At 41.2% G+C, this 16,545-nt stretch overlaps 1 protein-coding gene across 2 annotated transcripts in view; it reads left to right on the top strand.

The window, feature by feature from the left end:
- Positions 1-16,545, top strand: part of LOC117516702 (carbohydrate-responsive element-binding protein) — an 85,981-nt gene that overhangs the window by 32,885 nt on the left and 36,551 nt on the right. For both annotated transcript variants that reach the window (XM_034177541.1, XM_034177540.1), the window contains 2 exons: positions 4,535-4,709; positions 8,712-8,792. In XM_034177541.1, coding sequence (XP_034033432.1) covers positions 4,535-4,709; positions 8,712-8,792 — 256 coding nt within the window. The remainder of the gene's footprint in view (positions 1-4,534; positions 4,710-8,711; positions 8,793-16,545) is intronic.

The raw sequence follows: 16,545 nt of genomic DNA, 5'->3' as shown, positions 1-16,545 counted from the left end.
AAAATTTTATTACAGAGATTAGAGCATGCCATAGGTATGGGAAATCTTCTTCACAGACTAAGGTTAATTATGGAGTTCCACAAGGTTCTGTGCTAGGACCAATTTTATTCACTTTATACATGCTTCCCTTAGGCAGTATTATTAGACGGCATTGCTTAAATTTTCATAGTTACGCAGATGATACCCAGCTTTATCTATCCATGAAGCCAGAGGACACACACCAATTGCCTAAACTGCAGGATTGTCTTACAGACATAAAGACATGGATGACCTCTAATTTCCTGCTTTTAAACTCAGATAAAACTGAAGTTATTGTACTTGGCCCCACAAATCTTAGAAGCATGGTGTCTAACCAGATCCTTACTCTGGATGGCATTACCCTGACCTCTAGTAATACTGTGAGAAATCTTGGAGTCATTTTTGATCAGGATATGTCATTCAATGCGCATATTAAACAAATATGTAGGATTGCTTTTTTGCATTTACGCAATATCTCTAAAATTAGAAAGGTCTTGTCTCAGAGTGATGCTGAAAAACTAATTCATGCATTTATTTCCTCTAGGCTGGACTATTGTAATTCATTATTATCAGGTTGTCCTAAAAGTTCCCTGAAAAGCCTTCAGTTAATTCAAAATGCTGCAGCTAGAGTACTAACGGGGACTAGAAGGAGAGAGCATATCTCACCCATATTGGCCTCTCTTCATTGGCTTCCTGTTAATTCTAGAATAGAATTTAAAATTCTTCTTCTTACTTATAAGGTTTTGAATAATCAGGTCCCATCTTATCTTAGGGACCTCATAGTACCATATCACCGCAATAGAGCGCTTCGCTGTCAGACTGCAGGCTTACTTGTAGTTCCTAGGGTTTGTAAGAGTAGAATGGGAGGCAGAGCCTTCAGCTTTCAGGCTCCTCTCCTGTGGAACCAGCTCCCAATTCAGATCAGGGAGACAGACACCCTCTCTACTTTTAAGATTAGGCTTAAAACTTTCCTTTTTGCTAAAGCTTATAGTTAGGGCTGGATCAGGTGACCCTGAACCATCCCTTAGTTATGCTGCTGTAGACTTAGACTGCTGGGGGGTTCCCATGATGCACTGAGTGTTTCTTTCTCTTTTTTTTTTCTAGATTATGTCTCTCACAGTGGACATGCACCTAAGATGAAAATTTCAGACCCCTCCATGATTTCTAAGTGGGAGAACTTGCAAAATCGCAGGGTGTTCAAATGCTTATTTTCCTCACTGTATAAATAAATCAAACCATAGATATCCATAAATTAAGTTACAGTATGTGTAATAATGTGAAATGACACAGGGAAAAGTATTGAACACCTGAAGAAAGGGAGGTGCAACAAAGCATGGAAAGCCAAGACACCAGCGGAAATAAATCAGTAATTAGAAAGCAATCGTGTCCCTTGTCAGTGCAAATTAACATCAGCTGAGTCAGTCCCAACTGATGCCCTATAAAAAGCTGTCTCATTACCAAGGTGCCACACAAGAAACATTGCATGATGGGTAAAAGCATAGAGCCCTCTCAGAATCTTTGCAACCTTATTGTTGCAAAGCATACTGATGGCATTGGTTGCAGAAGGATAAACTTTCCTTCTTATAAACTTCTGAATGTTCAGTGAGCACTGTTGGGGCCATAATATATAAGTGGAAAGAACATTGTTTCACCATAAACCGGCCACAACCAGGTGCTCCTCACAAGATTTCTGATAGGAGTGAAAAGACTTATTGGAAGAGTTGTCCAAGAGCCAAGGACAACTTGTAGAGAGTTTCAGAAATTGTTTAAAAGAAAACAATGAGTAATGCAATCAACCACAGTGGCTTGTATGCACGCTCACCACACAAGACTCCATTGCTGAATAAAAGGCATGTTGAAGTTTGTTTAAAGTTTGCTGTACAACATTTAGTCAAGCTTGTGAAAACTGAAATTTTTGGATGCATAGTACACACCATAAATGACACTGCACATCACCCTAAAAGCACCATAACAACAGTGAAGTTTGGAGGTGGAACATCATGGTGTGGAGCTGTTTTTCAGTATACATCAATGGCAAACTTCATATAACTGAAGGAAGGGGTGAATGGAAAAATGTACGGAGACATTCTTGATAAAAACTTGCTGCCATCTACCAGGATGATGTTGATGAAATGAGGGTGGACATTTCAGCAAGACTGTTGCAAAACACACAACAGACAGGAAGTAACATGTATGATTTAAGGGTTTACAAATGTTTTTGACCGTTAAGCTTTACTCACTATGCCAACAAAAAAATGTTTGCAGAACTAAATTTAGCTGAAGATAATTGGTCCACTGATTGTTTTCAAAGTTAGCTGAAAACCTAATCCACTAACGAAAAAGTTAGCTTGGCTAATTAGTGGAACTGTGCCCACCACTGCACCAGACCAACAATCCAGATGAACTGAAGGCCCCTATCAAAGCAATCTGGGCTTCCGTAACACCTCAGCAGTGCCACAGGTTGATCGTTTTCATGCTATGCTGCACAGAGGCAGTAATTCATGCAAACAGCACCCGAACCAAGTATTGAGTGGGCATACTTCTCAGAAGTTCAGTTTTGCTGTATTATAAATCCTCTTTTTGAACTGATCTTAGGGTCTGTTGTCACTGGGTGCGATGGTTAAAAGCAGTTGCAGACGCCACTTAGTGACCAAACATGGGAATGAGTGACAGTGTCGCATTTGGTATCTCACTGAAGTGGCCAGTCGCAGCTGAAGACGAATGACACATTTGCATGCAAAGTGTTCAGCTATTATTATCCTGCTATAATCCATGTGAAAAGACTGTGGAAATTCCCCCACTGTTCCCAATATGGCAAAATAAAATAATAATAAATAATAATAAAGCCTACTGTAAGGTTCTCCTCTCTCCACAGAGGAATGCTGGAGCTCTTACAGAGTTATCATTGGGTTCTTGTTCACCTCTCTGACTAAGGCCCTTCTCCCCCGATTGCTCAGTTTAGAAGGGCGGCCAGCTCTAGGAAGAGTCCTGGTGGATCCGAACGTCTTCCATTTATGGATGATGGAGGCCAAGGTACGCATTGGGACCTTCAAACCAGCAGAAATGTTTCTGTGCCCTTCCCCAGATTTGTGCCTTAAGACAATAATGTCTCAGAGGTCTACAGACAATTCCTTTGAGTTCATGCTTGGTTTGTGCTCTGACATGCACTGACAACTGTGGGACCTTCTATGTAGACAGGTGTGTGTCTTTCCAAATCATGTCCAATCAACTGAATTTACCCCAGGTGGACTCCACTTAAGCTGCAGAAACATCTCAAGGATGGTCAGTTGAAACAGGATGACCTGAGCTCAATTTTGAGCTTTATGGCAAAGGTTAGGAATACTTATGTACATGTGAGTTCTTAGTTTTTTGTTTTGTTTTTTTAATAAATTTGCAAAAATCCCCCCAAAAAAACCTTTATTCACAATGTCATTATGGGGTATTGTGTGTAGAATGTTGAGGAAAATAAATGAATTTCACCCATTTTGCAATAAGGGTCTAACATAACAAAATGTGGGAAAAGCTGTGAATACTTTCCAAACGCACAGTTTGTAATGAGCCTAGAATATTGAAAAAAAAAGTCACTTTCTGAAATACCTGATTTAAAATTTTTTTTTGCCAATATTAAAATGTTTTTAGATGCACCCGTAATGCAGCATGTTAATTGTAGGAAACTACGGACTAAATGCAAATATTGTCCATCAGAAAAGGTGTTTTTATGTCTTTGTCATGTTCACTGGGGCAAAAGCCATTTGTTTTGGCTGCTGCTTCCGGTGTTCCTGTTTGCTCACACGTGAGGATGACTGCCTGAATGAGGTCAGGAACAAAAGGCTGCAGCTGTTTTTTGAAATGGTGAGACTTTAAAATAAAGAATTGAACAAAGCCACTATAATGATAAGCTGTAAGGGCCTTGGGTTTGTGAACAATATATCAGAACTGCTTTGTCATCATACATTCTACACACACAAACTTCAACAAGGCAATCTTACCTCATTTCCACTTATTCACATTTAAATTCTCTTTCCACCTGAAAACAAATCAAGAGATAAATAAATGACAAAGGGGATGTCGTGTGTTTCAACGTAATCAAACAGTTTCCGGCTCATTCTGGGCTTCCCTATAAATGTGGCCTCCAACTTGCAAAGACAAGAAGATTGAAGCAAGCCGTTCCAAACAGGAGGAAAGAACTGCGTCTGGATTTTCGTTATTTCCTCTGAAGGTTTTTGGGCATTGAATAGAATTATAGCTGAGTAGTTTTGTGCAAACTGTACAGCTGCCACTTGTTGTTTGTATTTAATTTTTTAGAGTGATCTGTTTTGCAGCAAACATCAGATAATGCAATTATTTCTCCTCATTTTCGAGATGTATTGCACACCTTTTGATCATCACTTTGCACTTGGATCTTTGAAGTTCTCTGTTGGCTCCTGTTTCTAGGGAGCCCATGATGGATAAATGGAGGATTGTCACTTTGTAAAAGTTGTTGCTGAAAGTTTGTAGTTCTGTTGGTGTGGTCCAGGGTCCGATCTGTCAAGCCAGGCTGGAGAAATGGTCCAATCAGATGTACCAGGAGCCCGAGGCTGTGCCAGTGGAGGCTCATATGTTTGACCTGGACTGCCTTCTCTCGGACATTTCTGACACCCTGTTCACCATGACGCAAAAGCCGTGTCCCTGGGCCAGCGGCCGTCACAACAGTAAGTAAATACCAACACTGTGAAAAAATATTGTTTTTAACCCAAAAATTCTGGCAGATGTGGTTGCCAGGGGAATTTTGTAAAAATTACAGTGAATATGGAAATGGTTTTACATAAAATATGTAAAATTTACATTTTCAAAGTAAATCCCTTCGGCTGCTCCCTTGTTTGCACTCGTGGTCACCTCAGCAAATCCAAGGTGGATCTGCATGTTGAATTGGCACAGGTTTTACGCCGGATCCCCTTCCTAACGCAACTCCACATTACATGGAGAAATGTGGCAGGGGTGGGATTTGAACCCGGAACCTTCTACACTGAAACCAAGTGCATTAACCACTTGGCCACCACCCCTGCAAATGTTACATTTTAAACATGTTGTAATTTTCCAAAAAATAAAAAAAAGATTTTTTTTTTTTAACTAATTTTAGTGGTCCTTTCCTGTTGAAATTAGCATGGCCATACTGTTATTAAAAAATTTTTTCTGTAATATTATACATATAGTAAGTCCCTTCGGCTGCTCCCTTGTTTTGCACTCAGGGTCGCCACAGCACATCCAAGGTGGATCTGCATGTTGATTTGGTACAGGTTTTATGCAGATTGCCCTCCCTGACACAACTCCACATTGCATGGAGAAATGTGGCAGGAGCGGGGTTTAAACCAGGAACCTTCCACACTGAAACCAAGCGCACTAACCACTTGGCCCGAGAGAATAGAATCAGTCCACTTCACAGAGGTTTGACGAGAACGAGCGCCTCCAGTTTGAAATTCAAACACAAATGTTATTTTTGCTGTAACATTACAGTTGCATCAACCAAGCTAGTGAAGACATGCCAAAATGGGTCTAATGCGGTTGGTCGGTCTCTATCTTATTAATTCATAATTATTACAATGCAAAATGAATCCATTCTTTATTTTTGCATGTTAATAATTACAGTGCAAATATATGGAACAGATAAGCTATTAATTGTCTATTTAGAAGATAAAATCTCTGAGAGGGGTGTGCGTCATGTGTGCGACATCTTTCTTTGCAAGGCGTACATTTGCTCCGAGATGTTATCCAACTTATGTCTGAGTTCAAGGGTTAACACAGTCTGAGACTGTCTCGTCTTGCCCAACTCATTAATCACGATGGACAGGCGAGGGCTCACAGTGGGAGAGGAGAGAGGAGATGCAACCGCCCTTGCCAGAGTCCCAAGCTGAAGATTATTTTGACAGTTTCATGTTGTAATTTTAACTGTATTGCACAGTTTTTGGTGTTACGGTTTTTCTGTGTTTACACTACAGTTATTTGTAAATTTGACAATGGTATATGATTATTTTAACACATTTAACACACAAGGGGAGGTGATGGTCTGGTGGTTAAGCGTTGGGCTTGAGACCAGAGGATCCTCTGTTCAAATCCCAGCCTGACTGGAAAATCACTAAGGGCGCTTGATCCCCTTGTTGCTCCCAGTGTGTAGTGAGTACCTTGTATGGCAGCACCCTCACATTGGGGTGAATGTGAGGCATTATTTGTAAAGCGCTTTGAGCATCTGATGCAGATGGAAAAGCGCTATATAAATGCAGTCCATTTACCATTTCACATTTTACAAATTATTGCTGTAAATGAAACACTATTCCTTTGTTTTTCTTTTTACAGTTTTTATGTTGCGATTTCCTCTTTAATTCATAGACTTTTTTTACAGTTAATGTTAACCTTTCTTGGGCAGCATGGTGGTTTAGCAGTTAACACTGTTGCCTAACAGCGAGAAGGTCATGGGTTCGATTTCCACCTGTGGCCTTTCTGTGTGGAGTTTCCATGTTCTATCTGTGTTTGCGTGGGTTCTCTCCGGGTGCTTCTGCTTCCTCCCACTTCCAAAGACATGCAGGTTAGGCGGATTGGAAACTTTAAATTGTCCGTAGGTGTGCGTGTGGGTGTGAATGTGTTTATCTACAGTATATGTGGCACTGCGACAGACTGGCGTCCTGCCTTGTGCTCTGTGACTACTGGGATAGGCTCCAGCCCCCTGCGACCCTTAATTGTACTAAGTGGTTGAAGATGAGTGAATGAGTGAGTTAACTTTCTCAGCAACTTCCAAATTAAACCACACATATGTGGTAAGTAAGTGGCTAAAAATTTCGTAATTTTGACGATAAAACTGTGCATTTATTGTTTGTATACAAACAAATAAATAACATTAATTGTACTGTATGGAAGGGAAGTTTTTTTGTTTTATAAAACACACAACAAATATATATGCCACACCGACCTTTTTAAATCTACTTGACAGTTAGCCAGTTGGTAAAAGCAGACCATGTACAATCATACTGATGCATTTTACATAGGAGGCTTTCTCATAAGATGCCAGTTTAACCATAGTTGTCAGCCATTCATCATAAGGAGGAGGGTTCTTTTTCATCCAGTGTCTTAATAGAATCCTTTTTGCTGTAGTCAGAGCCAGAACAAGCCACCTCTTATCAAAAAGTGAGAAGTGTGAGTCTGGGAGTTCTATTGTGGAGCCTAAAACTGCAAGTCTGGCAGTAATGTTAAACCTTCTTTTCAATACTTCGAAAATGACTTCCATAATGTTCTTCCACCAATCTTGAAGAGCAGGGCAGGTCCAGAGAATATGTGGGATAGATGCTCCCTCCTCATTACATCTCCAGCATGTGTCTTTAGGAATCAGGTTCCATTTATGAAGTTTTTTTTTTTAGTTTTCTAAACAAAGGCAAGACTTTATAGAAGGCAGAATTGTTGAGGTCAACAAACCCTATAAAATATTTGTGGATATTTTCATTTTCATAATTTAATTCACTAGAGGGCGCTATGACATTATGTTGATATCAGACATTTGGCCTAACATCCTGCTAATTTTACTTTGGTCACACAATTGGGAACACACACAATACATCAAGGTGAAGAGACATTTTGTATTTTTTGTGGGTCAGTAATTTATATTGGTGTTTTGTATTAAAAGCAAGTCGTTTATTAGTTATTTAAAAAGGCAAAGGGTAATAGTGTATGTTTGAGTCAATGTTTAGCATTTTCTTTTATTAATAGGATTAGAGGGTGACTGTTAAGCCCCAGACACTCTATGATGGATCAAGGAAACATATGAGGAACTGATTCTATATGTCTGTGTTCGTTTGTGTCTGACAAAAGTATTTTAATTTTCCTATCTGCCGTCTCTCTCTCATATGACTTTTTGCTGTCGAGTGCCAAACTCTGCTCAAATCCAACATATTTGTCTGTAAACCAGGAAAGTCAGAGCAGAATTCCATGGAAATGCGATGTCATGTGTCCATTACCACCCCAACTTCATGTTAGACTGATGTATTTGCCAACAGACAAAATATATAAATATGTAACTAATCCTTTTGGTCTGTCCATCATTAGTGGGCCTTTATATTCTGACTATATGCACCAACTTAATTGGAACAGACGGAAGTGTCGTCTTTGCTAGGGATGTGGAATTACCTCAGCAAATATCTCTTGGTTGGGTTTTAAGGTGCCCTGCTACTTTAGCCTGACCCCCACCTGCTCAAAAGCAGTTTGAAAGCCCTGCATGCTTGCATGGGTTTCATCCCACCATCAAAACATGCAAAATGGGATTATGCTCCTGCCACTGCCGTTGAGCCTTCCTTTGAGCTCTTGGTAGTTAGAAGATGTCTTGCTTCTGATTATGATGAGATATCTCAGTTCATCCCAAAATTTAATGCCAAGCTGGATCAGCTATGACGCTCTTGAGTAATTATGATTCCAAATTAATAAGGAATGAATAAAAGCAGAACTTTGACAGCAGTCAGACATAAAGATTACATTGCAGTTGTTGGGGTGTGTGGTCACATGGCCCAGTAAGACCGCAAATGGAGCCCCACCCAAAAATAAGGAAATTCCCTGTGATGGAAAATGACCTTTTAAGCAGCCCTGTAATAAGCCAGAAACATGTGAATGTTGATGCACTCGCTCGTCTCTCACAGTCTTTCTGTGAGTCATATCTGACACCATGTTCTCATCCACAGTCTACACTACCAACGCTGATGTCATTCAGCCAGGCCTGACTCCACTGCAGCCCAACCTGGATGACTTCATGGATATACCAGGTAATGTTTACTTGTCAGCTGGTCAGTGTGATTTTTTATGTTTTCGAAGCAGCAGCTCAGTGTCTGCCCGTGTTTGGTCTTCTTCTGTGTGTGTGTTAACTTTATTTGGTTTTCAAAACAACTAACAAAAAAAATCAAGAGCTGGAGGTGGACATGAGATGAAATGTATCACTTGTACCTAAGGGAACATCAGCTGTGACATTTTGGCCATGCAGTGCATTTCTCTGTGCACGGGCCATCATGCAGGTCCATCCTCAAAAGTGTTGAGGACCTCAGCAGCTAGAGGAGGACAAGGTGACACCCATCGTTCACCTGGTCGCAGCAGACAGATGGTTATCTTCAAGAGGTTGAGAGAGACCAGTTGTCTGCCTGGGTGGTTGCCGTTCAGGATCCAAGGCGGTCCCGTAGTGTGGCGGGTTCAGCGATGTGCAGTACCAGCACATGATCCCAGACCTGATCTGCCATAAAGAATAAAATGAAAAAACAAACTGAGAAATTATGAGCTGAAGAACTCCATTTAAAATAAACCTTAAATCTGATAAGTGATCCTGATTTATATTTTCCTGCTCATATAGTGAAAAATGTTTTTTCTTTTAAAAAAAGTATTTAAATAGACTATTTTCGTAATAATCAAACTTAAAATAGCATCCCTCCACTATAATTTATGGCATTATTTTTATTTAGAAATCATACACACCCATAACAATGATATGAGGCTGAAACTTACTGATTTGTGTTTTCAAAGTGGTTATAACTTAAGGCAGAGACTGTGTGATGCATTTTCACTATGTTTTTCTGATTGTATTGAGGAAAACTGCCGCTGGGTGACACGCCTGTTTTTTTGTGCTCTGTCTGCAATACTGGATTTAGTACTCAGAGGTTAAAGGCGGGTGAAAGTCAAGGCTGAATGGGGAGAATGAGGAAGTGGAACAGGATCTATTTAGCCACAACCCCTGGTTTTGAAACCACCTATTGGCCCGATGAAAATAAATGAGTAACTCAGAGTAGGTGGAACCTAATTCTCTTAAAATAACAAGTGAGCTTCTCTTAAGTCCATATCAGTTTTGTTTTGACAGTTACCTATGAATATTTACTTACTTTATGTCCAAAGGATTTGCTCTAACATTAGGCGCAGTCAGACATGCAGCACCATGTGACCACCATCAGTATATGAGTGATAAAGTAAAATCATCTCTACTACTGCTTTTGTCTTCATAGTTGTCCACTTGATTCCAGTCAGTATATCAAAACAAACTACCTCTACTGCACTATGCTGTACCCCTCTAAACACTTTGGGCCATATCTTACACCCGGGGCAAAACTCAGGGCAACAGAGTTGTAATTTTTATGCCCTGCTCCCTCTAAATAACAACACCACTTGCACTCATGTGGGCATGTTGGCCTAAAAATACGGTGTGGTCAGATACCACCTGCACGGTGATATCGTCCACCAACAGAAAGCATTTTCACCTTAGACCAGTAAATGGCCACAAGGGAAGATCTATAGTGGTGACTGAGACTGAGGAGAAGACATTTGTGCTTGGTTTCAGTGCGGAAGGTTGCCGGTTCAAACCCCACCCCTGCCACATTTCTCCATGTAATGTGGAACTGCATCAGGAAGGGCATGCAGATCCACTTTGGATCTGCTATGGCAACCCCGAGTGAAAACAAGGGAGCAGCCGGAGGGACTTACTTTACCATTGACTGTTCACTGTAGTCACGCAACTATGCTTCGGGGCCCAATCACACATAACACAAAGATGGGTGAAGAAGCAGAAACCAGCCAAAAAAGGGCGACAAAAACCAAATTGAGGAATCACGAAAGAATTCCAGCCGCTGTTGGGATGGACACACAGTCGGACAGGCGTGTACGATCCCACAGTGGCGGTTTCGTGTGCACGCACACAAACGCAGTGCAATCACGTTAGAGGTGTAATACCACATCGCGCTCACACAGCATGTTGAACAAATGTACATAAATCAACAAAAATGTGTACGGACCAAATAATGAGAGTGCACAGAACATTATAAGAACAGTGATTGTACTGTTTAGATGTGAGATAATCATGTTACTGGTCATGATTCTGTTCTCACTGTTAAACAAAAAAAGCACACACACAACCCCCCACCCCACAATTTTTAATCGTTAATTCTTGTTATAAAAAGCGGACAATACAAGAATTATCCTCCTCCTGGATATAAACAACAAAGTAATGAACTGACATGGATGACTTTTTCTTCCTTTTATTTTTTACATGAATGACCTGTTGTGCTCATATCAGGAACACATCAGCCGGCTCCGCGTGTCCCTCTGCCCACCGTGCACTGGTGGCTGCGTTGCAAAGGTGATATGTGGTTTTATTTATTACCATGTGAGGAGAGCCCGCCGATGCACATGCATCACGGTGGCGTCTTGTGAGGTGATATTCTGCATGGTGTTGTGTGTTGGGGGGTTTGGCTGGATGTTTTTGTGTTTTCTTTTCTTTGCTCTCCAGGTGGTATGCAAACTGGTTTTTGTCTGTGGAGAAGGTGCTGGCAGAAGAGTCTTTCACCCTCATCAGCATTATTAGCTGCACCTGTGGAGGATATTCACGTGCAGGCCTACTGACTCGCAGCACCTGTGGATGATGCTCACGTGTAAACTTAAAGACTTTCAGCTGAAGCAGATAATGAGATGGCGTTCTGCATTTAAGCCATGAGTGGTTCAAGCAGAATTGCCGGGAACTCGACCTTGTGACGTTCGTTTGTGAGACGCTGAGGACCGCGCCAGGGTTTGACACATCGTGCCTGTGAAGGAGGACGGGTGAGGAACACATGCTGTCAGCACACATCAGAGAGTCAGTTTGGCGTGTCCACCTGGGGGGTGTTTGGCAGTGAATCTGAGTCCAGAAGCGCCGAGGCTTCGATCCTTTTGGGCGCTGGAGAGCGCGCCGTCCTTCACTCCGCCAGACAAACCAAATATTTATGTTGTACACTAATTATTGCACTGGAGGGGAAATAAAACCGTTTTGTTTGTGGAACCGCTTTCTGGTTATTTAGCGCTGGGTTCGGTCAGATGTTGGTCCGCTCCTCAACCTGCATCTGCACATAACACATGGCACTATATGTGTTCACCAGCTGTGTGTAGTGATGATGCAGTGGTCAGGTGCAGCTTTGACTGCATGCCTATTGACGTGCGCACTGAGACATGGTTGGGGTGATCCAGTTTGTTTTTATTTTTCCACCTGTCGTCATGATTTGCAGACACACATGCACACAGCACCATGCCTTGCACATGGTTGATTGGAGCACATGTGACAATATGTGTTCCCCAGCTTTGTGTTGCGTTGACACCACGGCTGTGATGTGGAGGAGCACAGGCTGCAGGAACGCAGCATTGGCAGCCCCCTCCCTGCTTTCTTTTGAATGACATCCAACCCACGACGTGATTATATGTCAACCATGGTCCCCTGACAAATGCATAACTGTAGTGGGTGTCTGTGATCATGTCAATCAATACGGACATCACATGATCAACACGCGACATGCCCACCTTCCCTTTGCAGAAACGTGCACACATAGGTGGGCTTACAGCTCCAGGCTGTGGGGCAGTTGAGCTGGCCATGCTGATTTTTTTGTGAGGCTGGCAGTCAGGCTGTCACATGATGTACAGATCGCGTGGATGTTGTGACCGCATGTCGTGTGAATGAATGAATGAATTTATTTGGCACACAAATCAACAGTGACAAAAACTCATAACAAAACAACTCAACAACGAAGTCACAGGGGTTCAATAAGGCAGAAGCAAAGCTTTATACTATAAAAATAATAAATGTATACACACATATATACGTGCATGCACACATAAACACAATTTCATAAATACATATACAACCCCTGGCAAAAATTATGGAATCACCGGCCTCGGAGGATGTTCATTCAGTTGTTTAATTTTGTAGAAAAAAAGCAGATCACAGACATGACACAAAACTAAAGTCATTTCAAATGGCAACTTTCTGGCTTTAAGAAACACTATAAGAAATCAGGAAAAATAATTGTGGCAGTCACTAATGGTTACTTTTTAGACCAAGCAGAGGGAAAAAAATATGGACTCACTCAATTCTGAGGAATAAATTATGGAATCATGAAAAACAAAAGAACGCTCCAACACATCACTAGTATTTTGTTGCACCACCTCTGGCTTTTATAACAGCTTGCAGTCTCTGAGGCATGGACTTAATGAGTGACAAACAGTACTCTTCATCAATCTGGCTCCAACTTTCTCTGATTGCTGTTGCCAGATCAGCAGGTTGGAGCCTTGTCATGGACCATTTTCTTCAACTTCCACCAAAGATTTTCAATTGGATTAAGATCCGGACTATTTGCAGGCCATGACATTGACCCTTTGTGTCTTTTTGCAAGGAATGTTTTCACAGTTTTTCTCTATGGCAAGATGCATTATCATCTTGAAAAATGATTTCATCATCCCCAAACATCCTTTCAATTGATGGGATAAAAACAGTGTCCAAAATATCAACGTAAACTTGTGCATTTATTGATGATGTAATGACAGCCATCTCCCCAGTGCCTTTACCTGACATGCAGCCCCATATCATCAATGACTGTGGAAATTTCTCTTCAGGCAGTCATCTTTAGAAATCTCATTGAAACGGCACCAAACAAAAGTTCCAGCATCATCACCTTGCCCAATGCAGATTCGAGATTCATCACTGAATATGACTTTCATCCAGTCATCCACAGTCCACGATTGCTTTTCCTTAGCCCATTGTAACCTTGTTTTTTCTGTTTAGGTGTTAATGATGGCTTTCGTTTAGCTTTTCTGTATGTAAATCCCATTTCCTTTAAGCGGTTTCAAAGAGTTCGGTCACAGACGTTGACTCCAGTTTCCTCCCATTCGTTCCTCATTTGTTTTGTTGTGCATTTTCTATTTTTGAGACATATTGCTTTAAGTTTTATGTCTTGACGCTTTGATGTCTTCCTTGGTCTACCAGTATGTTGGCCTTTAACAACCTTCCCATGTTGTTTGTATTTGGTCCAGAGTTTAGACACAGCTGACTGTGAACAACCAACATCTTTTGCAACACTGCGTGATGATTTACCTTCTTTTAAGAGTTTGATAATCCTCTCCTTTGTTTCAATTGACATCTCTCGTGTTGGAGCCATGATTTATGTCAGTCCACTTGGTGCAACAGCTCTCCAAGGTGTGATCACTCCTTTTTAGATGCAGACTAACGAGCAGATCTGATTTGATGCAGGTGTTAGTTTTGGGGATGAAAATTTACAGGGTGATTCCATAATTTATTCCTCAGAATTGAGTGAGTCCATATTTTTTTCCCTTTGCTTGGTCTAAAAAAGTAACCGTTACTGACTGCCACAATTTTTTTTTTTTTTTTTGATATCTTATAGTGTTTCTTAAAGCCAGAAAGTTGTCATTTGAAATGACTTTAGTTTTGTGTCATGTCTGTGATCTGCTTTTTTTCTACAAAATTAAACAACTGAATGAACATCCTCCGAGACCGGTGATTCCATAATTATTGCCAGGGGTTGTATACACATACATAGATATATACATGCATACATACCTACATATACACAGATACACCCACACGGCGACAAATAGCAAAAAAGCGTGTAAAATTAGTCTCACACACACACTCATCTTCATCCGCTTCATCTGATCAAGGGTCACGGGGGGCTGGAGCCTATCCCAGCAGTCATAGAGCACGAGGCGGGGTACACCCAAGACAGGGTGCCAGTCTGTCGCAGGGCCACAAACAGACAAACACATTCATACCCACTCGCACACCTACGGACAATTTAAAGAGTCCAGTCCACCTAACCCACATGTCTTTGGATGTGGGAGGAAACCAGAGCACACGGAGGAAACCCATGCAAACACGGGGAGAACATGCAAACTCCTCACAGAAAGGCCACAGGCGTGAATCGAACCCACGACCTTCTCGCTGTGAGGCAACAGTGCTAACCACTAATCCACCGTGCTGCCCAAAATTAGTCTATGAACTCAAATTTACAAAAAACAACCAAACAGTGGCACACAACACACAAGCCCGAAAGCAATAATAAAAATTCATAAACAGTTTATTTTTAACTTTATACATAGTTTGTATTGTGATGTAATCAACCAAGTCACAAAATTTTAGAATATGTAAACAGGCAAATAATGGATTAGTTGGCTCACAATATGATATGTTACAGATATGTTGTGCTTAGAACCACAGAGGAGGAAAGGACTGGACCCCAATGCAGGCAGCAGACACAGAGGGTTAGTGAAATAACCAGGTGTTTATTTTCCACATAACAGTTCAGAGTGAACACAGTCCCAAACCCAAAAATACTGCAAAGGTCAAACAATGAGAATAAAGTTCAAAACAACCAGAATACAAAAATGCAGCAGCAGTCTTTCAGAAAGGTGACAAAAATCCAAAATAACCAATAACAAAAAGTCCACTGCCAAAATGGGCAGTGAGAGCACTCCCTAATTAATAACAAAAATCCATAACAAAAGAACCACTGTCCAAAGAGACAATGAGGACAAAACACTCTAAGAAACAAAGTCTTAAATTGTTCTCAGACAAACAAGAAGAAAAAAACATTAACAAAAAGTCCACTGTCAAAAAGTCAGTGAGAACACTCCATACGAAATGAAAAGTAAGAACAAAAAGCAACTGTCAAAAAGTGATCACTGAGAATAGACACTTACAAACCGCTGACAATGACTTGGACGGATAAGACGGGTGACTGAGGACTCAGGAACATTGTACAGAATGTAATCGACCCGCAGCGAAACAAAGGTGAGGCTTAAAAAACTAATCAGAGACCACAAGTGTATCAAATCAAGAGTGGAACGAAACCTGCACGTGTGACTGGTGTGAATACAGGAAGAAAAATGACAATTCAGGTAAGGGCATAATGAGCAGGGGCACGTGAGAAAATCAATACATGCACAAAAGCAGAACTCAACCGACAACCCGACTGAGAAAGAACATTGGAACAGTGATAAGAGCAAAACAATACGGAACGCGGGGGAGAAAATAAAAGAACCAACAGCACCTGAAAGGAGTGTGAGCCTGAGAGGCGGGGCCCTCTAAACAGCTGACAGGACCCCACGCTGGCTGTCAGACAGTTTCCTATACAACCAAGTGCGGTGGCCCTGAAGCGACAAACTACAAAACAATGACAGAAGGAGAACCCCCAAAAAACCATCCAACTGAACCCCAACAAGATAATACTTATAGCTTTCTTTTGCAACAAAAATATTGGATTTGTATTATATGTATATAGTATTTATATGTTCTTCTTCTTCTTCTTCTTCTCTTCTATTCTCTTGCTTGCCTCTACTGGTGGTTGGCTCTCACTGCGGTATTGTATCACTTCCTGTTCCGGAGCACAGCGGTGTTTTTCTGTATCTGTTAGCTGTTTAATCTGCGCAGTTAGATTGATCTAGTTATCTAGATTACGATTTGTTTCCCAGTGTAATCTTTACGTGCCTTAACTAAAGCACTCCTTCTGCTGAATCACCTCTAAATTATTTACACATTATTCACTTTGCGTGTTTTTAGGAATCCGTTAGCTTAGCGTAGCTACTAGCTCTTAGCCGATTTAGCATGGCGGCTTCTCCTGTCTCTCCCGCACTTTTCTGCTCTGGGTGTGAAATGTTTAGTTATTCCTCGGCCTCCTTTAGCAGTAACGGTACTTGTAATAAGTGTAGCTTATTCGTAGCTTTGGAGGCCAG

This window comes from Thalassophryne amazonica, chromosome 9, assembly GCF_902500255.1.
Source record: "Thalassophryne amazonica chromosome 9, fThaAma1.1, whole genome shotgun sequence".
In the NCBI taxonomy this organism is placed as follows: Eukaryota; Metazoa; Chordata; class Actinopteri; order Batrachoidiformes; family Batrachoididae; genus Thalassophryne; species Thalassophryne amazonica.
Note: the sequence above shows the minus strand (reverse complement) of the source record. Positions and strands in the feature narration are given on the sequence as shown.